The sequence below is a fragment of the Chelmon rostratus genome, chromosome 1 (assembly GCF_017976325.1).
Source record: "Chelmon rostratus isolate fCheRos1 chromosome 1, fCheRos1.pri, whole genome shotgun sequence".
In the NCBI taxonomy this organism is placed as follows: Eukaryota; Metazoa; Chordata; class Actinopteri; order Chaetodontiformes; family Chaetodontidae; genus Chelmon; species Chelmon rostratus.
In genome coordinates this window covers 30,548,546-30,573,300 of record NC_055658.1, presented here as the reverse complement: position 1 = coordinate 30,573,300, position 24,755 = coordinate 30,548,546, and the positions used below count along the sequence as shown (strand labels likewise).

The 24,755-nt window shown below is 42.3% G+C and overlaps 1 protein-coding gene across 1 annotated transcript; it reads right to left on the bottom strand.

Annotated features, from left to right (window-relative positions):
- Positions 1–218: 218 nt before the first annotated feature.
- On the bottom strand, positions 219–24,610 carry serinc4 (serine incorporator 4). Its single transcript, XM_041941314.1, has 11 exons — positions 24,491–24,610; positions 17,998–18,165; positions 16,874–17,052; positions 15,137–15,216; positions 14,685–14,778; positions 10,990–11,201; positions 9,558–9,653; positions 2,045–2,171; positions 1,758–1,870; positions 1,070–1,223; positions 219–426 (listed from the first exon to the last, which is right to left on the bottom strand). The coding sequence occupies exons 1-11, from the start codon at positions 24,608–24,610 to the stop codon at positions 219–221; spliced, it is 1,551 nt and encodes a 516-aa protein (XP_041797248.1).
- Positions 24,611–24,755: the final 145 nt, after the last annotated feature.

The following is a 24,755-nucleotide window of genomic DNA, read 5'->3' as shown; positions in this document are numbered from 1 at the left end:
TCAGGTCTTTATCCAGTTCTTCACGTATCAACAGGCCGCTGAGGATTGAGCCCTCTGATTGGTCCTTCTCACAGCACTGTGAGTCTTTGACACCTGACCCCTGTGACCCCCCACTCCTGAAAACCCCCTCTCGTGGGGCGCCGACTCGGAGCCGTCCGACCCGGCGTCCGCATCGCGCCCCGTCGGCCTCCCTCCCGCCCGGCCCCTCACAGAGAGCGTCAGACGCTGACGGAGACGTGACGGGAGGACGCTGAGCGGCGTTTGATCCGCGAGCGGCGAGGCCTGGATTCGGACTGACAGCTGCACAGGGGGCCCAGCAGCAGCCAGAGGTAGAGGATCACACAGGCCCAGCAGGACGACATCTTCACCCAGAAGGTAGACCAGCTGCCGTGGGTGAAGGTGGTCTCCAGCACAGCTGATTCGTAGCTGGAGGAGAACAGCACAGTTTAACTCCAGGCTTCTTCAGGCGGAGTAAAAGACAGCGTTTAGGAACTGGTCCAAAAGGATTAGGACTGGGGGGGGAGCTGAACATCAGCTTTCACTGTTCCTTCACTTGACTAACAGGAAGTTAAGAGAAATGATGATAATAAAAAGAAAAAATCGCAACACCCTTCTCACAAAATCTCAAAGGAATATAAGGAATAAAATAATTTTAGATGACAATTTAAACCGTAATATGTTAATGGAATAATTATTTTCAAATAACCACCAAATCACACAGTAGAAGTGGAATTTTTACTGCAAATTTCCCCACTGTGGGATTAATAAAGGACTATTTTATCTTATCTAATCTTTTCTTATCTTGTCTTAAACGACACATGTTTTATTTTTCTGTTTGATTGCAGAATAAAATGTGCTGTATGATGCCACATTTTCTGATCCTAATAACTTAGAAATAATAATAATAATAAACTTTATTTGTTAGCCATCTTCCATATAAGAAATGCACCTCAAAGCGCTTAAAAACAGAGAAACCACATGCACCAACTGCCTCACACAGAAAAGACAGAGTGAAGATAAAACGGGGACGGAGAGCGACGCGCTGAACTGGGATCTGTGGTGAACTAACCTGAACCAGTTAGTGAGGGTCATCATGACGTACAGCGAGGCCAAGAAGAAGACAAAGTGGAAGAAGAAGTAGCTGTACGCCACTCTCTGGGTCTCGTTGTGAATGACCTTCTGGCAGCCTTTGTTCTCGTCATCAATCTCGAACTCCTCCTCAGCTGAAAGAGACACATTTGGAAACGTCTGTGGTCAAAGCTCAGGCCTGCAGCGACCTCCAAGCAGCACCGACTTTATGTGTCCGCCGTCGTTAGAGGGGCCTCGTAAACGAACAAAAGATGAGTTTACGCTCAGCGTTTCTTACCGAAGCTCCTTGTGAACATCCTTGAGGCCTCACAAACACGTTGAACACATGTCCTCCCTCATAAAACACGTGCAAAGCTGATTTTTTAAATATTTAAATTTGTGTTTGCATGCAGGTTTACTCGCTGGCATTAAAGGCTTGCAGAGAGTTTATTCTGTGGTGTGTTTGCTTGATTGACAGGAGTCTGAGCCTATCACAGTCAACCATGGCAGCTGCCCTTTTGTTCAATGTCAGCTCAGATTCTACCCTAATTTTGGGGCCTAATTAGTGCAAACAGCCACCTTTAGATACTTTCAGAGAGTGTCTTGCTTCTATCATAAACTCATTGAAAACACAACACAGAGCACCTCTGAGAGGACAGTTATGTAATGTTAAGTGCATCGGTACACACCTTCCTCTTCCTCAGGGCAGCAAAAGCAGCAGGTGGCTTTCTGGAACTCGTAGCGGTAAACTTTGATCATCCAAAAGGGGCCGAACACCTCTGCCAGGTACGACGCTTCATTACTGAGGAGGAATCACATTTGTCTTCACTTAATTCCTCCTTTGAGACGCGTAAAAGTACAAATATTTCTGTTACTGCTTCAAAATTCATGAAAGGGGTGTTTTCTGTCAGTAACCCCAAACCACATTTTATTCATTTAATGCACAATCTGTTTGAAGGCAGAGGAGTCTACGCACCATGCAAAGAGGACACAGCAGTACATGATGGCAGCTCCAATTATGGCCACGGCGTTGCCTTCCTTCTGGATGCCATCTTGCCCCACACTGGGGTAACAGACGGTCATGTTCATGCCCTGATAGACCACTGAGACAGAGAAGAAGGCAGCATTTAAAGCCTCATCACAGCATCATTCAGGGAAAACATCCGTTTATCAGGTTGTTGCTGCTTTATGTCAAGTCTCTCTATGGAAAACACTTAGTGACGGTTTGCATCAGCAGAGTAACGACAACACAAAAAGATAAACGATCCATTTTACTGTGGAGCAAAATATTTGATCTCAAACCTGTTGTGTGTTTCACTTGTGAAAAACATCCATTTTAGATTCTGAATTTCTTCGCAAAGGCACAAATTGAAAACAGCCTTTCAAGTTTTCACTAATTTTATTTTAAAAAATGATTTATTTTTGAAAATGTTGTAATTTGGCTGAACGTGCAAGTAGGAGCTTCTGCAAACGTCTCAAATTCTTTTCATTCTGAAACTCAAGACACTCGAAAGTTTGAGCACATAACACAGATTTTAGCTTCACTTCACTGGCTACCCGTCCATTTTAGAATTCATTTTAAAATTCTTTTATCTGCTTTTAAAGCCCAAAAAGGCCTTGCCCCGGTGTCCCTCTCTGAGCTTCTGCACCCTCACGCACCTACTCGAAAGATGGACACTCAGAGGGGACCGAGCGTTTTCTGTTGCCGCCCCTAAACTTTGGAATGAACTGCCGCTGCACATCAGGCAGTCCTCTTCTGTGGCCACTTTTAAATCTCTTCTTAAAACACACCTCTTTTCCTTGGCTTTTATCACCTCTTAGATTGTTTATTTTATGTGCACAGGTGTTTTACCCTTTATGTAGTATGTTTCTATTTTTATTGTCTGTTTTTACTGCCTATTTTTTATTTATTTTTTTTTATGTACAGCACTTTGGAAACCTTGAGTTTATTTAAACTGTGCTTTATAAATAAAGATGGATCGGATTGGAGATGAAGCCAAAAATCGTGACTGAATTCATGTACAAAAGGTCTAATTACAAAAAAGTTTTTTTTATTATCTTATGTTACATATGTTTCATGTGTGTTGAAGAAAATGCTAAATTAAGGATAAATGTGAGGATGAATTTATCAAATGCAGCCGTTTGACATAAAATGTGACATTTTAAAAGTGAGACAGTTTGTCTTATTCAAACTTCAACATGTGAGACTTAAACTATTTTAAAATTATATTTTATTCAGAACAGTGGCGAGATGACAGAGTCTCTGGAAATTAAAGTGGTCAGCATCTTTTTATTATCCCTATTTTTTAAATGGGCAGTAAATTACATTAAGTCTGGCATTAATCGTCTTCCTCGCTGTTAACAAGAGCCCAGTTGGCAAACAAAATGCTGCTGCTTTTACAAATGTCTTTGCTTTTTCACGCCGGCCCCACAGAGAGAAGGTGCCAGATGGCGGTCAAGTGTTGTGCCACTTTTTTCATTTCTCCGTTCTTTCTCCTTCGTCTCATTTCCTGGGAAATTCCTTTCTTTCTTGTAAAAAGGGGTCTCGGCAGCACTTTCCCCTCTGGGACCCTCAGAGACTCGCCCTCTGGACGCTCACAGAGCACTCGGAGTATGTACTGTATGCTCACACATGCACATGCATGTGTGCAGGCTCAAGCTTCCAAAGACACACACACGCACACGCACACACACACACTCACACACACACGCACACACACACACCAAATTCAGTCAAATCTCCAAAGGGTCGTTTTGTTTCAGCCGGCTGTGGATTCCTGAGAGAAGTTTAGTGTTTGTGTGTTGTGGGGGGAAAAAGGAACCTGAGCTCAGTGAAAACACTGGCTAATTACAGGACCCAGATTAAATTATACACACACACACACACACACGCACACACACACATACTCATTCGGGTCAAGAGTCGTCAAGGGAGAGAGAACATGTCCTGCTCTTTGAGTTGCCTTTTCAATTGCACTCCAGACTAATTCTTCCTCTGTGTGTGTGTGTGTGTGTGTGTGTGTGTGTGTGTGTGTGTGTGTGTGTGTGTGTGTGTGTGTGCATGTGTGTTTGTCATGGTGAGGTCATAGAGCAGAATAAGCCTTCCGGGGACAGACTAGGCTAACAAAGACCTAAGAAGACAGTAACGAGGATGGATCTCTTTGTCAACCACGCATACACTCAGGCACACACACACACACACACACACACACACACACACACACACACACACACACACACACACCCTGTGGAGATGTTACCATGACAGGTGAAGAACCGTGAATTAAAGCAGCTGACAAAGGAAACTCAGCAACAGTAGGTGGAAACTGAATATCACAGTTAAGTGTGTGTGTGTGTGTGTGTGTCTTTGTGTGTGGCACACAGTCTGTGCTGAAAAGGTGTTTTTCTAACAGACTCTCAGTGCATATTTTCTCAACAAGTTGCTACAATGTTCTGCACTGCCCCGGGACTCTCTCACACACACTCATACTGTACACTCACAGTATGAGTGTGTGTGTGTGTGTGTGTGTGTCCACACAGCACACCTCTGTGGACAACGGCGTGTTAAATACAAAGACTTAGCAGAACAGAGACCCGGTCAGGTGGTTCTGAAAGGTTTTAATGGTGAGAAAGGGATCAAAATGTCCACAGAAGCTTCTCAAAGCTCCTGGTTTCCTGTTTGATACGTTTTTTTTCTAATTATTCTGCATCACCATTTGATTTAATTGCAACTAAAGCTGCAATCAGACAGCTGATTATCTGCAGGTGCTTCAAATGAATCAATTGTTTGGCCAATATTTCTTTAGAAACTAGTATGAGGTGATCTTCAGACGACCAGATTCACTTTACTATGATATAACACATATAATTCTCACATCTGACAAAACATCAGAAGCTTTCTGCAAAGTGACTAATTGATTAATTAACTGTCTAATTGTCATTTTCCCAATAAATAACGAATGATGCTGCGTCAGTGGACCTTTGGAGTCTTGTGGAGGATAAACGTGCAGTGAAGAAACAGCATGTTTAGTCATATGTAGCAGAGAGAATACAGATGTACAGCCAGAGGAGACGTGGATAACGTTAAAGGGACGGTAGGGGAGATTTTGATGGATGTTTTGATGCCACTGTAATCCATAACTGACTGAACTCAGGCTTCAACTTCTGTCTCTACCAAAGAAGAAAACAACAAACCCGTCAGAGACACTTCTGAAGTCCAAGCAGGCTGAGAGTTTATTCACATAATAGACTTTGGGTAGATATGAATGAAAGAAAATCAGATCTCAGATACAGTCGATGATTGATTTTATGTTCTTGGAGGTTGTTGTGCCTTGGCTGCGTTCACAGAACAGCTGGCTAATGCTCATTAAAGCCCGAGGTGTGCTGTGGCTGCTTCTATTTTTCAGATTGTGCTTTGTCGTGTTTTTCCTTTAACCTTCAGGCTATCCTTTCCTCAGGTGTGTGACACGCTCAGATAGATCCGTCCTTACTGGCAGATCTAATAATGAGTTGCACGTTATCGTTCGGCAGGATGTGCTGTGTGAGAACACACATAATGGCGCTGCCAGGCCGTGTTCCTGTGTTATTATGTTGTCAATGGATCCATGAGGAATGTGAAACAAATATCCTTCAGTCTGCCCTCACCACAGGCCACCAGCCCAGCAGGCAGCGTGTCAGAGCACATCTCATCCCAGATTATCTGTGTGTGTGTGTGTGTGTGCGTGTGTGTATGGACGTCTGTATTTGCATGTGTGCCATTAAGATGTAAACCCCGGATAAGACGTGGGCCTCTGACAAGCCTCTGCACTAATGTCTCAGTCATGTGGAGGCTCTTTGTCTTACCTGGAGCCAACAGGTGAGTCATTATGAGCAAAGTAAAGGCAAATTATGGAGGATTTTACGACGTGTGTGTGTGTGTGTGTGTGTGTGTGTGTGTGTGTGGGCGCTTCAGTATTAAGTCTAAGTCTGACAGGACAATGAGGTACAAACAAAGACATTTTGATCTATTTCAGAATAAAAGGTTTTTATCTAAACCAGGGGTCTGCAACCTTTACCACTCAAAGAGCCATTTAGGCCCGTCTCCCACAGTAAAGAAAACACTGGGAGCCACAAAACCCCTTTGACATTTAAAATTTTTTGCCTTTATGCTATGTATAAACCAACTATAATGTGTTGCATTTATGAAATCAATGAACGACTGCAGAGAAAACAAAATGACATTTCTGCGTGCAAAACATTTTGAACTCAGAATTAAAGACGTTGGGTTGAAGGTTACTTTCATGTAAAATACTCAGTGTCTATTTGAGTCCTTCTTACGTTTATGAAAAAAATTCTCCACCGGCAGCAAACCAAAAAAGCCGTCCACTCCCTGTGCGCCGTTTGTCACACCGTGTAGTTTCCTGTTTTATTTTGAAAGTCTAACTCTCCTCTCATTTCAGAGCACTTGCCCTTTCGCATGTGTCACCTGTGTGTCCGCCCCGACCACCTGTTGTCTCCACCTGTTCCTCGTTACCCCCACGTGTTAAATAGTTTGCGTCTCCCTAGTCTTGTGGCAGTGTGTCTTTGTCCTTCGGTCGATTCACCCGTGCCAGCCTTCATCATCGTCATCATCGCCACAGTGTTCTACGATTCCTTTGTTCCTCTTCGGGAGTGTTTTTTGTTGTAACTTCTATAGTCTAGTTTTTGCTGTTTTGTTTCTTGTTTTATTCTAGCCAATTTTCAGTCCTCTGTAAGAATTTTATTTTGTTTGTTTGTATCTTAGAGTCAGTGCTTATCTTCCTCCGTATTTTAGGAGTGAAGTTTTGTTTCTATAGATTTGTTATTGAGTTTCTTTCATTGCCGTTTGTTTTCTTCCTCCTTTTGGAGCGTTTTTTTGTTACTTTGTTGTCTCGTGATTTATATAACTAGTCGTCTCATAGTGTAATATCATAGTCCTTCTGTTCAATAAACCTGTGTTATTTGCAATCTCTGCACCTGAGTCCTCATTCAAGTATCGGCCTGACACCGTCATCCTTTTACTGGCGCGAGCAGTCAGCTGTCAACCTGAGTAATAAAAGGACTATTTTCACTGAGCAATGAAAAAATGCCGTCATCCGCATCTTTCCGCAGGATCGCAAGCTGTCGATATGAAAATCAAATACATTTTAATTAAATGCTCATTAATTATTTCCAGGAGCCGTCGGATTCTGTTTGTGATATATATATATATATTCTAATCATAGTGTGAGAGAACAGTAAGAGGTGGGGAGCATGAAAACATCTGCTAAATGTTCCACTACGTTCATCAGTGGTGTTCAATGGTTTAATTAGAGCTTTACTGCCTGTTGAGTCTAGAAACAATGCTGAGGAAAGCAAACAGTAATGATATGGTAAATGAAAAGGTGCTAAATGCTTTAGCCAGTTTTCATTGTCTTTATTTAAAAATCATAGCTAATCTGTCTGAAAAGTTTAATTTAAGAAGCGCTTCAGACATGAAAAATTCAATTTATAATATTGATTTATTTATTTTTTGGGGGGCCAAATATAGGCCATTGTGGGGGAAACCGGAGCACCCGGAGTAAACCCACATAGCAACAGGAGTGGTGGTCTTCCAAGCTTCCACACTATCTGCAGCTTGCCTGGGACGGCTCACTCTTCAGTGACCGCGCGCGGAGCCGGTGTGCTTCTTCATGGGATGAATGCAATGATCACAAGGGCGGCGAGTAGGCCGAGAGCGAAACCGCCAACCTCGATCGCCTGCTTGCAATACATTTTGAAGCCACTCTTCTTCTTCGGAGGCTGAGCAGCGAGCTCTTTGATGTGAGTCTGCAAAGACTGGACGATGGCTGCTATAATAACTGGCTCCTCTAATAATATTAAATACCCCAGCAGCTCCCTCCAGCCATGCTCTTTCTCCAGGTCCCTCATCACGGCCTTGCACACTTTCTTGATGTTCTTGAGGTCCAAGCAGCTTCCGTCCACGTTCAGTCCCTCCATGGTCTGGTCTACCAGCCTCTTCACATGGGGGGCCCACAGTTCCTGGCTGTGGTCGTCCATAACGTGACACTTTATCAACATTCTAACCGTCAGCACGGTGACGAACAGCCTGAGCTGCTTCTTACTTCCCTCCTCGGTTGTGGACTCACAAACAGAGGCTGGAGGATCAGCAGACCCAGTAGTTGCTTGTAGCGGTTCTGATTCCATTATATCCGTTGCGTCGTTCTCCATCTCTGGGATTCTTGTTTCTTTGTTCTCCATCATGGTTTCGTTATCTGTCTCATACATGCTCATTGAAAAACTGACTGTTCAGTGGTCTGAGGTGTGAGTATTCATGCTGATGCAGAATCTCTGTGCCTTTGATCTCTGACAGATTTGTGACGTCACACAGGCGCGCGTGCGCACGCACACACACACACACACACACACCTTTTTCCATCACTTCTGGGGACATTTCATAGACTTACATTCATTTCCAGGAAATTTACCATAATTGTAGTAAACAATTACACAAAACATTTTCTTTTAATCCGGGGTGCTTGGTCTCCAGGTGAAGCAGGTTTGAGGCTTCATCGCCTCATTAGAGAGACGGTCATATGATGCAGAGCGGGGGCTCGGTGTGCGGGAATCACCTGTCGATAAATCCAGATTTCAAGCAGGACTGCTGGTGTTGTCTGTTTCTTGGAAGTCGTCGCTCTTCTTCTGTCTCTTCACTGAGCCTTTTCCCCTCCGCAAAGAAACTTTCCAAACACATCTGTTTAGCTTGCGGGTTAAATTGAGCGCTCAAGTGACGAGAGAATCCGGTCATTTTTCAAAATGAAAGATCGTTCGACTCATATAATAAATAAAACGGAAATAATTATTTCTTGTGCGGCCCGGTACCAATTGATCCACGGACCAGTACCGGCCAAAATACAGTAGTATACTGTTAAAATAAATAACAGTAGATGTGCTGTAAAATTACCACACCACCTACTGTTATCCTATGGTAATATACTGTAATTCAAAATACAGTACTATACTGTTAAAATAAATGACAGTAGGTGGATTGTAAAACAACAGTAAAATACTGGCATCCCTGCTGCCAGTATTTTACCGTTTACAGTGAAATTATTTACAGTGTAACCATAAAACTATTTGCCTGACCCTAACCCCGACCCTCACCTTAGCACACTTACCGGCCTCTAAAAGAGCATTTGCAGAGTTAGGAAGTAGTTTTCTGCGGATGTGTCACTATGAGCGGCCCCTTTCACGTGCTGCCGTCATTTGACTCACTGTTCATTTAAGAATATTGTTTGGTGCAGATGTAAAGGAAGAAAAGCGTGCTGTGTCCACTTCACTTGCAATCAAAAAAGGTGGGATTGACAAAATGTCAGCACAGAGAGTGAAGTACACTGCATGTCTTCCTTTCATTTCCTGCACCTTGTGTTTTTACTTCAGTCCAGACACAGAAAATAAGCTTGAACTTGAAAATCCCCCACAACCATGCTCATGTCCCTGGTTAGTCAACGCACCTTTCTCAGGCGGGCGGCTGGACAGCGCAGAGAAAGTCAGGTACATGACGTAACAGCTGATGATGGAGGCTTGAAGGAGTCCTGAGCGGGGCTGCTCTGCAGAGGCGGAAGAGGAAGAGTAAGGTTCATAGTGCCAACCATGATACCCCCCCCCCCACACACACACACACACACACAGTTCACAAGCAGGATCATTCATTTACTTTATCACCAATGGAAATACTGCAGTGACAAAAGTGTACAAGTAATTAAGAACAAGCAAGTATGAGTATTGAGTCATAAAATGTACTCAGTGCATCAGTGTAAGAAATAAAAGAGAGAAATGGTTCTATTGTGAAAGTGATGCTCTTATTTTTGGTTTTGGAATATTCAGGAATTTATCTTTATTTTGTTAAAATATCCAGATTAAAAATCAGGATGAAAAAATCAGTGTCGTTTATATTGCAAATTGGTAAAAACTGAAAAAGACAAGCTTTAATGAACTGGTGATGAAAAACATTTTTCATCCTACAGTACGGTGGCCCTGAGGGCTCAATGCAGTGTTAGATAACAAAACACATGCGAATATGCAAAACACAAGCAAATGAAGAGAACATGCACACAGCTGGGACACACTTGTTGGTCCCACAGGCCTGTGAAGTTATTGAAGTTTGTTGGAAACAGGAGTGTCCAAGCTGTGTTCGGCACTTTTTATTGTCCCCTGGAAACAGTTTCCATTGTCACCCGTTTTGTCACATTTTGCCTCAATGCTGCACGTGTTTTGTAACTGATGATTTTATTTTTTTACTGTGCCTATATCTTGTTTTTCTAGCGTGTTCGACAATTTCTATGGTGCAATACTTACTCTTACCATGCACAATTCAAATATTAAAGGCAATATTATTATAATTGTTATCATTGCTGTCTGTAATATCTTAATTTCCCTGGTGTGGCATCAATAAATTTATATCTTATCTTAAGATGTTCTCTTAATTTGTGGTTTGTCTGTTTGCATGCAGTTTTGCAGTGGGTCGAGAGGCCACTGTTCTAAACCTGACATCAAATTTTTGACATTTTTATGTCTGCTGGTTTAGAAAAATGTGGACTACAACAGGACAAAATCCATTTGTTGATGAAGATCATGTGAACAGCCACATGCAGTGTATGAATGCAAAATCTTAATCTGCACAATAACAAAGTATACCTCAACCTGAATACTCGAATAAATGTACTCAGTTACTTCTGCCTCTGTAAGCAGCTGTATTTTTCAGTCATAAAACTCAGACATGTGCAGACAAAGCAGGCCTGCAGTCAGCGTTCAGGGAGAAACAGATAATATTAGCTTACATCTAATTATTATTATCTGCAGCAGGGGGGTGTTTGCATAGCTGCAGGTGGACTAAGTGTTATTTCACCCCTGAAAATCGATGACAGACATGTTTCCTCGACTCACTCTGCTTCACGCACGGTGTGACGGCAATGAAGGACATGAGGCCGCAGAGTCCCAGGTTGATCCACAGCAGTGCCTTGTTGAAGTGGCAGGCGATGGGGTGCGTGTAGTACTTGTACATGAAGGTGAAGGCCATGGTGGCGATAGTGTAGAAGAAGAGGGTGGCGCACATCACCGCCAGGTACCAGCGCTTGTTCTCTGCTGCTCCGGTCAACCTGAGGGCGGCACAGAGGAGGAGAGTCAGGGTTCAGGGTTCACCACAGTCTGCTGGCAGTTTAGACCAGGGCTCGGCAACCCGCGGCTCTTTCACCCCTCTGATGCGGCTCCTGAGAATAATTAATGAGCATTTAATTAAAATGTATTTTATTTCAGTTTGTTCGTTTTGAAACAAACATCGCGCGCCCGCACAGGTGACAGCTGATGATCCTCTGTGCAGATGCAGGTGACGGCGCACAGCGCTGAGGTTCAGGAGCAGAAATCACATTAAACACATGTGATTGATATTTTAATTGCCTCTTATTTAGCATATATTCATATTTTTTCATTGTTCAGTGAAATAGTCGTTTTATTATTCAGGTTGACAGCTGTAGGTTACAAGTCAAGGTTCAAGTGATTTACATGTGGTGCAATTTCAGTATTTTTATTTTTATTAAAGGATTTCCTCATATATTTGAGCATTTTCCTTGTTTGTCTCATGAGTAACTGAACTTAGCCTCATCGCATCTTAAACCCACAATGTGTAGAAATGTTGCGAGGAGAAGAATTAAAGCATTTTTCAACCAGTTATGATGCTACATGTTTGCATTTGTAGAAAAAAACAAATGCTGAAATTCAAATGAAACCTGGTGCAGTCTGTGTGCTGCTGGGATGCTGAGACATGTGTTGGAGGGGACCAAGAGGCATTAAAGTCAGATATTTTCAAATCCAACACAGTTTAATCCAATAACAGGTGAAAAAAAATGTTCTTTTGCCCATGCAGCAAACTCCAGATGTGTCTGCACTGTCTAAAACACATTTTCTTTATTGTCCCCGCTGATGGGTTAGGGTTGACTAAATGACAGCACTGAGCTTGAGAAGCTACAGGAGATATTATTATACTAATATTTCACTTTTTGGAGCTACATGTGGCTACAAAGCAGCAGGATTATGATGCACATGTGGTTCGTCTGAAGGACATTTTAATGCTGGAGCTGTTGTCATCCGTCAGGTGATTCACTGTTTGCCTGCATGTTCAATAATTCCTCCTCTCTTCATCTTCCCTGTTAGTTTAAAGGCAATAAGAGGATTTTTAGCTGTGTGTGTGTTTGCTTTGAAAAGGCTCCTGAATGAATAAATCCTCTTAGCTGTGGTAGCTACAACTCTGCCACGTCACAGCAGAGGTCAGAGGTGGCTGAGTGACTGATGGCTGAAGGAATGAGGACACGACAGGGAGGACGGAGGAGTAAGTGAATGTGAAAACAAACAGAGCAATAAAAACTAGAGAAAGAACGAAGTTCAGATGAGCAAAGTAGTAAACAAGCAAATAAAGACACAAACGGAGCGAAGCTTTAGCTCAGGCGGAGCGCTGAGGTCGGGCACTAGCTGATCAGCACCAGCTGGGTCGTTCCTGCTTCAGCATTCATCAGCTGTGTGAGTACCAGCTGACTAATAACGTCCAATCATGTCCATGCAGGTGTACAGTGAGGCCCTTTAACCTGAGACTGATACCTTCCCACCAGCCCTGTGTGATCCGTCAATCCACTGTCAATCATCACATTTTAAGAAAAAAATCCCAAACATTTGCTGGTTTCAGCTTCTCAACTGAAGGATCTGATGCTTTTCTTTGTCATATATGGTGGTAAACTGAACTATTTTCTCACATTTTATATACAAAATGATAAATCAGTCAATCAGGTAGATAATTGTCAGGCTCTTCTAAGGTTTTCTAAAAGGCAGCTGGACTTGCTTGAGAGGCGAAACGTCTTCTAGAACCTCAAACAAGTCCAGCTGCCTTTTGGAAAACCTTAGAAACACCATGACCTGGATGGATGAATGAGAAGCTCCACAGACAAATCGTCAGCTTCATCTATGATGGAGATAATGGTAGATTTAATTGTCCCATCAGAATCCTGCTCAGATCTTTTAACCTCTTGCTATGAATGATCAATTCCTTCTTTAAAGTGTCTCTGACAGAAGTGCATGAATAAGTCCAATAATGAAAAATAAGAAAAAGCAAAAGGAATGAAGGACAGAATAAAAGTGACCGCCCAGTACCAAAGAGCAAAAACTGCAACTGAGCAAACAAAAATTTAAGCCACAAAGCAGAAAAAGCAAATGAGACGAAGTTCCAGATGTTGGGACGGACAGGACAGATGTGGCTGAAGCCGTCGGGGTGATTTACTCAGCCCTGCTGGGCAGAAGACGCAGAAGAGAGACTCTCTCCTCCAGATGTGGACCAGGCTGGAGTCTGTACGTACGTTTAAGAGGGACCTTAAATAACATATCATCACTGTCCTGTGAGAACCATGTATCTCCACGATGTCAGCTTTTAACATGCAAAGAAAAAAACAGCTTTTCAGATTTTCCTGTGAGCTTTTATTTTTCATATTGTTTTCAATTATTTTTTCATTGTTTGGCTTCATTTCACAGCGTAAAGAGGCGACAGGACAAAAAACTGGAATGGTTTTACGGTTTCCAAGAAGCGGAAAAATATTTATTTCAGTTTATCGGAAACAATCAGCAATTCTGCAAATTTGTAGACACGATTTTCATAGATTTTCATTGATTTTCATTGGACAGTGAGGATTTGACTGTACGTGTCGAGCAGTAGCAGCAGATTCATGATGTCTGTTCAATCGCCAGTCGACCACTGAACCTCTTCTGCTGCCACAACATGCTTCCTTCACCTCAGACTTCAGAGCCGCAGAGTTCATTTATCATCTCCAGCTGTTTCAGACTCCTGATTGTGACCTTGAAATAGAGCAATGTCCACTTCTGAGCCGTCATCACTGCAGATGTCTATAACAAGGTCAACGTAACAGTTTCCCTCAGAGGCCTGAAAAGTGCCCGATAAATCACACTGGGGGAAAGCAATGCTAAAAGAGCAAGAGTTCACTTTATGGCCAAAAGTATGTGGACACTTATATGTTACATTCATATGTGATTACTAAGAGCATTAATGTGCTGCTCTCTTCTGGTCTGTCCACCAGATGTTGGTCTGCAGGATCTGCTCCCATTGAGCCACGAGAGCATGAATGAGGTCTGACACTGATGTTGGGTGAGTGGGTCTGGCCTGCAGAAGGTGTTCAAGTTCATCCCAGAGGTGTTGGGGCTGAGCTCAGGGTTCTGCACAGGCGAGTCAAGTTCTTCAAAACCAAACTGGGAAAACCATTTGCTTTATGCAAGGGGGCATTATTATTTGAAACAGAAAGGGGACAAATGCAGGCTGTTGCACCAAAGCTGGAGGGACACTGTTGTCTAAAATATCTTAAAATTGGGACTATGGAGCCTGGACCATAACCAGGAAAAACAGCCCCAGACCACAAATGTAAGTATGTGGGCAGATGTGTCCACTTACTTTTGCCATATAATTCACATATGAATATTTTATCTATCACCAGGTTTTACTTAGACTTTGCAGAAATGTCCTGTGTCCTGATTTATATCCCCGTCACTATATGATACACACACCATTTTATCTATATGACCCTCTCACTCACCAGTTCTTGTTCCAGGTGTGTGCAAAAGCTGTGATGAGGATGAGCTGGATGAGGATGAAGGCAAATCCGCCCACCACGCCAACGTAATGCCAAGCTGAGAGAGTGAGAAAGGGGCAGAAAAAGAAGAAGAATGATGCGTACGGTTTGATTTATTTCAGGGAAGTGAGGGCAGGAGAGACAAACAGAGAGAAAGAAAGCAAGCGAGCGAGCTGTAAATCACAACTCAGCTGTGGTATCAGGCTGGTATCACCGTCAGATTTATTGTTCCCAAACAAAGTGAAATTAAACCACAGAGACTTATGATCCAATAATTCACAGCAGAGTCAACCTGAGCAGCGCTCTCAGGAGCAGGTCTCTGCTGCCCTCTAGCAGGACGCAGAAGGAGGTGCACTAACACCATCATCATCATCATCATCACATGCATTCTCAGAGGACAGGAAGCAGCGTCTCACCGTGGAGGAAGGACTCTGTCGGGATGAAGAAGGCAGCGGTGCACATCCCGAGCAGCGTGATGAGCTTCAGGAACCAGAAGCTGCAGGTCGAGGCGTGGAGAGAGGACACAGAGAAAACATGAAACTCAAACTGTCTTTTTCTCTGCATGAGTTCAATCTGCGTTACATTTTTCTTTACTTTAGTTTGGTCTGCTTGTTCTTTCTATGCACATAACTCTGCAGGTCATGGCAATAATTCAGTGATGTTTTGTTTGCATTACAATTTAACTTGTTTTTTTTTTTAATCATTTTGTGTGATATAAAAACTAACAGCAGAATCTGAAACTTGCTTGAGTTCTGTGACGTTTGTAAAAAGCAGCACTTTGACCACTTTGGATGATCTCTGCTGCTTGAAATCCAAACAAGATTCAACTAATATATCATATTCAGGTATAAGGATGAAAATGTTACATGTCTAAAATATTCAGGTAAAAAGTAAGCAAAATGAAAAGACATTTTGTCTTTATGTGATGTGAGTTGTACTAAAAATGATTTGTTGATAAGTCAATGAGCAGAAAATTAAGTCATTTTTCAAGAAAAGAAGCAAACTGCTTCTTCCTCTGTCCTCCCAGGCCTCTCTGTGCTGCTAATCATCAAATAAAAGCTGATTTTCCACCATATAAAATAACTTTTGAGGCCTCTCTGTGCTGTTAATCATCAAATAAAAGCTGATTTTCCACCATATAAAATAACTTTTGAGGCCTCTCTGTGCTGTTAATCGTCAAATAAAAGCTGATTTCTCACCATATAAAATAACTTTTGAGACAGAGTTAACACTTGAAACAACCAAATCTCAGCAACATCTGAAATCTAAATGTTGAATATTTTCAAAAATGAACACAAAAAAACTCATTTTACATTCACTAGAAACTTCTGTGATCAAAGAATTACAGAGCGAGACTTTAATCAAATCCCCGTCTGAACTTTAAGAGGACGTACGAGGTTCCAGCGGGGCACTGGGTCACTCCCTGATCCCCCTGCAGACCACTAAGAGCTGTAACCTTTGCCAAAGACCCTGAAGCCTTTCACCAGTAAGACTCTTGTGAGTAGATTTATAGCAGAGAGGAGCAGCAGTCCAGCCCGTCAAATCCTAATCTGAGCTACGTCACCCTCTAATCTACTGCGCTGCAATGGAAAGTACGACAATAAAGAGCTTTAAATAGAGCAGGAGGCCGGGTCAGGTGAGCCAGGGGGGAGAAAACACCTACTGCAGTGAGGTATTTAAAGATGCGTTTATTTCAAGAGAGCGTGCGAACATTTCTGTTTCGGGATCAGATATATTCCAGATGTCCTGATTCAGAGAAAACACTTTAAGATCTTTGTGACCTCATTGTAAATTCTGAGAAAATCTGAAGTTCTTCAAGCTTCGTTTTGGATTTTTGGGGCAGTTTAGCCAGATCAATAAAATGTATCAATAAATATATTTATATCAGGTTTGAATTTCTGTCATTTAATTTCTTGTTTTGCTTGTTGACTCTGATGCTGCGTTCATGTGCAAGTACAAAAGTCCTGGATTTCTATGTCTAAAAATGAGCAGTGTTGCATTCATGAACTATTTTGTGTGAAACAGAATAACTTGTCGAGTTTGTCTGGTTTGTAATTACATCCATAATCCAGTTTTTAGGCAATTACAAAAAGAAAGAGATTCGGAAAACCCGTCTCGGTTCAGGAGGATCTTGTTTGGTGCGGCGAACTGACCCGTTGTGTATGAGCGCCCTGAAGTCCTGACTGGACTTCACGTCTATGAGGAAGATCGCCATCATCAGGTAGAAACAGGAAGTGCCAAAGCAGACTCTGTAGACCGCTGAGTAGCCCACCAGCATCTCACAGTGACCCCCGCCATGCGCCTGGTCACACACCATGTTGAAGAAAGGCACCTGAAACACACACACACACACACACAGAGAGAGAGAGAAAATAATATAATCACAGACACTAAGAGCTTTTCCAAACATCAGTTTAAAGGACAGGTGTCACAGTCCGTCCCCCTGTCCCTCCTCTCCAGGCTCAGGCTCCTTTATTGTCTTTTTTCCTCCTGCCCACCAGATGTCCTCGGACTTTCCCCCCTTTCCTCATCACCTGACTGCTGATGGACACACCTGTTCCACTTTCTCATCAGTCCTGCAGTCACCTGACCTTCTCCGTCCACTCCTCACCTGCACCTCCTCCCTGATCAACCTTCACCAGCCCAGATCCTTTGAATCCAGGTCCTGAATGTTTACCTGTTTACCTGTTATCTCCCTGCCTGCCTCTTACCTGTCAGCCTACCTGCCTGGAGAAGAGAGATTTTTGCTTCTTTTAAATCAGCAGTGAAGCAGCAGGTGGTATGATGTGATATTTAAATACTTCTACCAACAAAAACAAAACAAGTAAATCCTGCTGAAGGGGCGGGGGGGGGGGGACCCACTGTGCATGAAAGCCTGATGAAGTGTCCTCTAGAGAGCCACTGTGTTGGAGAAGGAGCACTTCAGAGCCACATTGGCCTCACCACAGGGTAGATAGTAGTCGACCTTGTTGGTTAGATAATTAATAGTTGCTTGTGTTTTTTGAGTTCTGCATGTAATGAAAGCCCCATTATCGACCATCATTGAGTCTTACAGCTGCCGTTGGGGTACATAAGAACTTGAAGGCCTCGTTTTCTGCTCCCTGTGTTTTGTGTTTTTAGTTATTTGTATCAGGACTTTGGTGCAGGATGATTTCACAGTTCTGTCGCCAGTTGTCCAGCAGGAGATTTACGGTTGTTATGACTATATTTAAGCTAATTTCTTCCATTTATGTGTCGTTGAGCAGTCTATGAACGGAGGATCAGATTCAGTACTCACATTTTCCCTGACGAGCTCGGAGACGGTGCGGGACAGCATGAGGCAGGAGACGGCGCAGCTCATGATGTGGAAGAGGGTGTACATGACCCGCGTGCTGGTGGAGGATTTGACTGGAGGGCAGAAGGCACAGCAGAGCGAGCAGGGAGCTGGTCCACAGCAACAGCAGATCTGAGGAGGAGGAGGAGGAGGAAGGCAGCTCAGCATCCAAACACAGCAGGAAACACGGCCTCAGCAGAAGAGGAAGAGTGGAGGTATGACGATTCAGACGCATGGAAACATGTTCTGTATGTACATCCATGTGGCCAAGATAAGTGCTTTAAAGGAAGCTACAAGCAAAATCAGAACTAAAATCACAAGAGGAAAAAATTTTGATTAAAGTGTAGGATGGCAGGAGAGGGATGATTAAAGCCAACAGCATATTAAATATTCATAAACACTCTCCAGTGAAAGAAAGCCACCATGAGCCTCCAGAACAGCTTCAGTGTCTGAACTCGACTGGAGGAATAAACCATTTTTCAAAGAAACTACTGGATTTCAGCACATGATTCATATCATTCCCACCCTGTGAGCCCTCCTGTCCTCCTCCTCCTCCTCCTCCTCAGTTATTCAGGTTTTTCCTTTCGTTTCCTCTCGTGTATGAAGCTTCTTTAAATTACAAATTCTGACTTCATAATTTAAATGGACCTCAGGGAGAATAGTTGTCGCCAAGGCAACAATTGATGGGATACACACGAACAATTAACAAGAATAGGGCTCTGCAGAGAGAACTGTGTCTTTTATTCACCTATTAATCACACACATTTATGCATGTAGTGCAGCTTTTTGTGCATTCACTGTGTGGAAAATAAATTCAAGAAAATTGACTTAAAAGTATATTTTTCCTTCCTCCGTGGCTCACTTTTTTTTTCATGTCTATCTTAATGCGAAACTGACTTCCAGCTGCAAACAAGTGAGTTCAGTGAAAGTGACGAAGACTTCGCTCTGTGTGAAAGTGCAGTCTGGAGTTCAGCTGGACCTTCATCAGTCTGAATTAGACAAATCAAATGGGAGGGGGGGGGGGGGGGTCTTCCAGAGTTGGTTGGCTTGAGTATGAAATTCCCTCTTTTTGCCTCATCAGTCGGTGTTTCTGCTTCTGCTGAGCAGCAGATGGACAAAGACACAAACAGAGACTTTAGCTTCAGCTGAACTTTCACACAGAAACATGGATTTTCTCCCATCGCTCATATTGAAACAGCTTTAAGAGCGACGTTGTGGCCACTTTCAATTATTCAGCAAACAATCTTTTTCAGTGTACATGTGGGTTTGTGCTGTTCTGAGAAGAGATGTGATGGGATAATAATACAGGGATATTTGTTGCATGTCTCTCTCTTCCCATGCTTCCTCGTCTCCGCACTGCTGACTGCCAAAGGCAAAATGTTTTAATAATAAAAACAAATTCCAACCAATCATCATCATGCACAATAGATCTAAAAGACTAAAGTATATTTAAGTATCACAATATTCACGGACTGCATTGGTGATTCATTTCGTGGATGCACTGAGTCCACTTCAAACTTTTGGAGGTCAGTGTGTCAGACAACTTCCAATGACCGAGCGTTTGGCAGCAGGGCGGCTGGTGGCAGATTAATCTAATGAGTCCAACAGCATCTGGTTCTGATTCTGATAAACGAGGGCTGTGGACGACTGGACGTAAGCCCATCACTGCTGATCCTGAACTAAATCTAAGGAGGCAAAACCTGCACGCACATCTGTCTGATGCTTCAGCAAACTGTGCAGATTACAGTCTGGAGGTCTGTCTGCGTTATCAGGGCCAGGGAAAAAATGGTTTCAGCACTGTGCGTGTGATGCTCTTCTGCTTTGTTCTGTGAAATTATTTTAACATCTGAGAATTAGTCACATGAAGGAAGATGCAAAAATCATCCGTGGACAAACGTGCAGCCTGACAGCTATTGTCTGCACAGCACGTCTGAATGCATGCACTGAATGCTGGTGCAGTCCAGAGATATTACCCATCACGTGCAAGTCATAATCTGATGGATAATGCAAGAAGATTATCCATCTTCCCATTGAAGTGAAGACTAAATAAAAATAGAGCTTTAATCGTGTACAGTAGCTCAAAAACGATTTGATCGTGCAACAGATGAAACGTGATTAAAGGGACAGTTTGTCCAAACTGCTGCTGCAGCTGCTGCAGTGCATCAGATCCTGCAGCATCGCCCTCAGGTCACTTCTGCTATAAATCACTTCTGATTCACAATGTGAAAACGCTCGTGTAGATTCACACACACAGCTTTAAATTTACATATTGATTGAAGTTGAAACTGTTTCCAAGCTGTTTTACTGTCGACGACGCTGTCACGAAGACAGCCAGACCATCACCAACACAAGACACACTGCATGTTTCCAAATTTCTGAGAGGAAATGATCAACACCACGTCGGAAATAAGACAGAAGCATGTTCATTGTTTTATATGGAGTAATAACAAAGTCTGAGCATCGCTTCGCCCAGACAAGGAACTACAGCAGAGCTGGCGTCAGGGTGGGGTGAGGAGTAGAAGAAAACATCAGAGCAGACAGTCAGCACCAGTCGGCCCTCAGAGGCTTACAGAGAACCAGACTAAACGCTGGCAGTGTTATTTTTCTATAGACATTACACCGTGCAATCAAGAATTATGTCATAATGATATGTTAAAGCAAAAAATCTGGTTTTACTCTTCCTTTCCTGTCATTTCATGTGTTTTTTTATGTTTTTCATTGTTCGCTTTTGCTTCCATTTGCCTCGTTTATAGACGCTGTGGCTGAACGTGCACTCAGAGATAAAGAGAGTCAATATTTTTGCAGACTGCAAAACTCAGTTTACGTGCTGATGTTTGTCAAAATGAAAAAAAAAAAATCTAATTAAAGGTAAAAAGTCAAACTCTGCTGTTTTAAAAATGTCTTCCTTGCACTGGTATACCTTTTATTTACTGAGCCATCTGACACACAGCCAGGTGTTTTATGACTCACCGCTGCATGCCCGTCCTCTGGTCTGGTTTAAGGTTTATAATACAGGATTAATGGTCACAGAGTGAAGTTGTCACAGTAAGCGAGGGGGCTCAAATCTGGTATAAACACAGAATAATCCAAGTCCAAATGATACAGGGGTCATACGTGGGCCAAACAGCAGTGTGTTTGATGTGAAGATGAAGTGGAATAATGCGCCCTCATTTCTTTAACTCTTAATTCAAGCATCGTGCAAAGTCAAACCAGGATGTCAGCGTCGTGTATATCTTCCAGAAACACAGGCCAGGACTCTCTCCAGTCGTTTGTTTGTCGATGATTATCGGATCGTCTGCATCTTTCTGAGAAGCTAATCTGAGAGCTAATCCTGCATCTCTCTCTCTCACACACACACACACTTAATGCACCAGTGATCCACATTTACCTTCCATCATACACAGCGGTGACTTTCTGCATAGCAATAACCAGCTATTGATGTTTGTTATTGATCTCAACAGACTCTCAACAACTTCTGCATGTATTTTTAAATGAATATGAATGTATTTTTCTGCTTTCTTTCCTCTCTATGAGGTTTTTAAACAGTGTAAAAAATCATTTTAATTGTTTTTTTGCTCTTTCTCTGCATATATTTCATGCTTCCATATTTTCAATATTATTCATATTCTTATGTAATTTTTTTAATATATTTCTATCTCAAGTTAAATATTTTTAACTTTACTTTCTCATTTTATTTGATCGTTCAGACACCTGCAGCAAAACAAATTCCTTAGTCGCATGTTTCATTCTGCTCGATCTCATGCAGATAAACTAAAATCCTTCACATGCACCAACCCATTCTACCACCACGCTGTACTGTACTCAATTAAGTACACTGGAGCCACTGCATAGTTCAAAATGTTATATATTATACAACAGTGCAATCTTTCATTAGAACTGCTGAATGTAAACAATCTTTGCACTATAAAAGAGTGAAAATGTATGTTTTATTCCCAGCTGATGCTTCTTTTTTTTCATCTTTCATCTTTCAGAACAGTGGCCACAAGCAGTAAATTACAGGATTAACAGCACTTAGGATTTCTCTTCATTTCCCATGATCCTCTTGACTCAGTTTCTTTCATCATCAGTAGGCGACCAGACTGAGACGAATGGGCCCACAAGCAGGTAAGAGCAAATATGTCTTCCTGAGAGGCTGGGTTTGTTTACTTCCTGTTTTAACAACAATTTTAAAACATTGTGCAACAGTAGTACAAATTTAAATTAATCTTTTTTTAAAAGGTAAGAAGTTTTGACTGAAAAGATAAAGCTGCTGATGTTCTGTGTTTGCCAATAAGTCACATAAAAAGACCAAAAACCAACAATAAATCGATGCAGTTAGTGCAGTAATGCTGCATAATATTGGAGCCAGAACTCAGGAAAAGTTCATTAACACGCCTGATGTTAGCGTGATGTTAATGAACAAGCAGAATTACCTCTTCATCACTTTTGAATTTATGTAGTGTTTGTATTGTGAAACATGATCTAATAACTTGTAGTTGTATTTCGATTCAGTTGATTTATGTTTGTTGGAAGTCTCTGTGAGCGTGTGCTACCGGCCTGCTCCTGCGTCTTCTTTGCAACTGCAGCATTAAGCTACATGCTAACTGCAGCATTAAGCTACATGCTAACATCAGCATGCTAGCATGTTCACAATGACAGTGCTAACATAATAATGCTTATCAGATATAATCTTGACCATGGTCACAATTTTAGTTTAGCATGTTAGCTTGAAAATTAGCACCAAGCACAAAGTACAGCTGAGGCTGATGGGAATATCAGCTGATAGTTTTGCAGGTATTTGGTCAAAAACCAAAGTAGTGGATCGACGGCATTAGATGAGAATTCATCACCGCAGTTATTACAGTTCCATCCTGGAGGCAACATGAGAGTCTGAAGCAAACTTAACGACATTCAATCCAATAGCAAACAGATATTTCATTCAAAGCAACAAATTTCAGTCTCATGGTGGCGCTAGAGTCAGAGAATCGCCAGAGTCAGTAGCTCAGCAGGGTTCATCCAAATGTCTGAACAAGCATCATCCAGTCGTTCAGTCTGGACCAAAGTAGTGGACCGACTGACAGACTGACATTTCCATCCATGCAGAAACACCACGAGTGTGACTAACAAAGATGTGTCTGTCACGGCCTGGTCACCTTCACACCTTCATTACCATGAACACACACACTGTAGTTTATTCTGACTCAGTCACACACACACACACACCATCCTGCTGCCACAAACACTCACTACACCAACAAATGTGGATTCATCCACCGCTGAAAATAGTCCCCAACATATGCCTGATTTCCTACTGTTTGAACAACATCTGATAAAAAAAACTACAATCAGCAGCTGTTTTAGGAAATTACTGAGACCTTTTAGAATGAAACTGTGTATTTGTGAGCCGTTCTTTAACATCTGCATCTTCTGGAGGAACCATTGAGCTTTTGCAGAAGTATTGAGAAATTGACTGTTTTCATTACTTAAACACTTTCAACTAGCTACCCAGAACCAAACTAATAATTTTACTGGACAAACGACTCTCCAATCAGGAGCTCCAAATGACTGCCAATGAAAAACCTCCATTTCTGTGTCTTTGGGAAAAATCCAAATCCAGACCAGATCGATCATTTCTGTCTCAGCAAGCTTGAATCACCACCTCTCTGACAGCTTCAACACCAAACGAGTATCACAAGCTGAGCTCAGATTGTCTTCCTGATGTTTAGACAAACTCCTGGAATGAAATCATGACGACTGAAGACAACCTCACCATGATAGAAATCAACCTTTCCCACTAACAAATAGCTAAGCACATGTACCCAAGTGCAATTTTGCATTACTTGTGCTTTACAGTACTTGAATAAATCCATTTATGCTGTTTTATAGCTCCACTCCTCCTCATTTCAGGCAGCAACATTTTACTTTTAAACTAATATATTTGACAGTTATATTTACTGGTTATTTTGCAGATTAACTGATAAACTTCCAAACAACATTTTAAACTGTTAAATAGCTTTACCTCGGCACAGCCACAACAACAACATGCTGCTTACATGCTAATGCATTAGTGATAATAATCCAGTGATATAAAATGTACTAATATAACACTGGATGAGGCCATTCTGCAGAACAAGTACTTGAACTTTTGATACTGTAGGCCTATTTTTCTGATACTTCAGTCAGACTTTGAAAGCAGCACTGTGGTGTTGCTACTTTTGCTCAAATCAAAGATCTGAATACGTCTTGCAATCCTAAATCTATATCTTGAAAAGATAAACCTCTCAGCACTCACCAGCATTTTTTAAAATAAAATCAACTCCATAGTTAATATATAATCAACTAAGAAAACAACACTGGTGTCTAATAATCAGTGCTCAGCTGACACCAAACAAACTCTAAAAACTTGAACCTCCAGCTGCAGTCACTTCCTGCTGTGCTGCTGCTCGCCAGCTCTCACCTGATAGGCCACCATGTTGAGGAAGTAGTTGTAGACGCCGCTGCGGTTCACCCCCTGAGTGGCCGACATCGCGCCTCTAAACTGCTTCTCCTCGGCCACCACGACTCTACATTTGGCCATGAACTTCCGGGACAAACAGGTTTTCTCAGCGCGCCTGCAAAGATGGCATCCTCACATCCTCAAAGAGGCCAGAACACAACTTCCTCTCACTGGCCTGTTGGAAAGTGACAATGAAAAAAGTAAAACCACGAAGTCCCGCAGGTTG

Excerpts from the sequence above, each read along its gene's own strand:
- serinc4 (XM_041941314.1), bottom strand. The coding sequence starts at position 24,610 with ATGGCCAAATGTAGAGTCGTGGTGGCCGAGGAGAAGCAGTTTAGAGGC. Across the intron at positions 15,217-16,873 it reads AGGGCGCTCATACACAACGG|CTTCTGGTTCCTGAAGCTCA; the intron begins GTCAGTTCGCCG and ends CTCGACCTGCAG. Across the intron at positions 427-1,069 it reads ACCCTCACTAACTGGTTCAG|CTACGAATCAGCTGTGCTGG; the intron begins GTTAGTTCACCA and ends GTTCTCCTCCAG.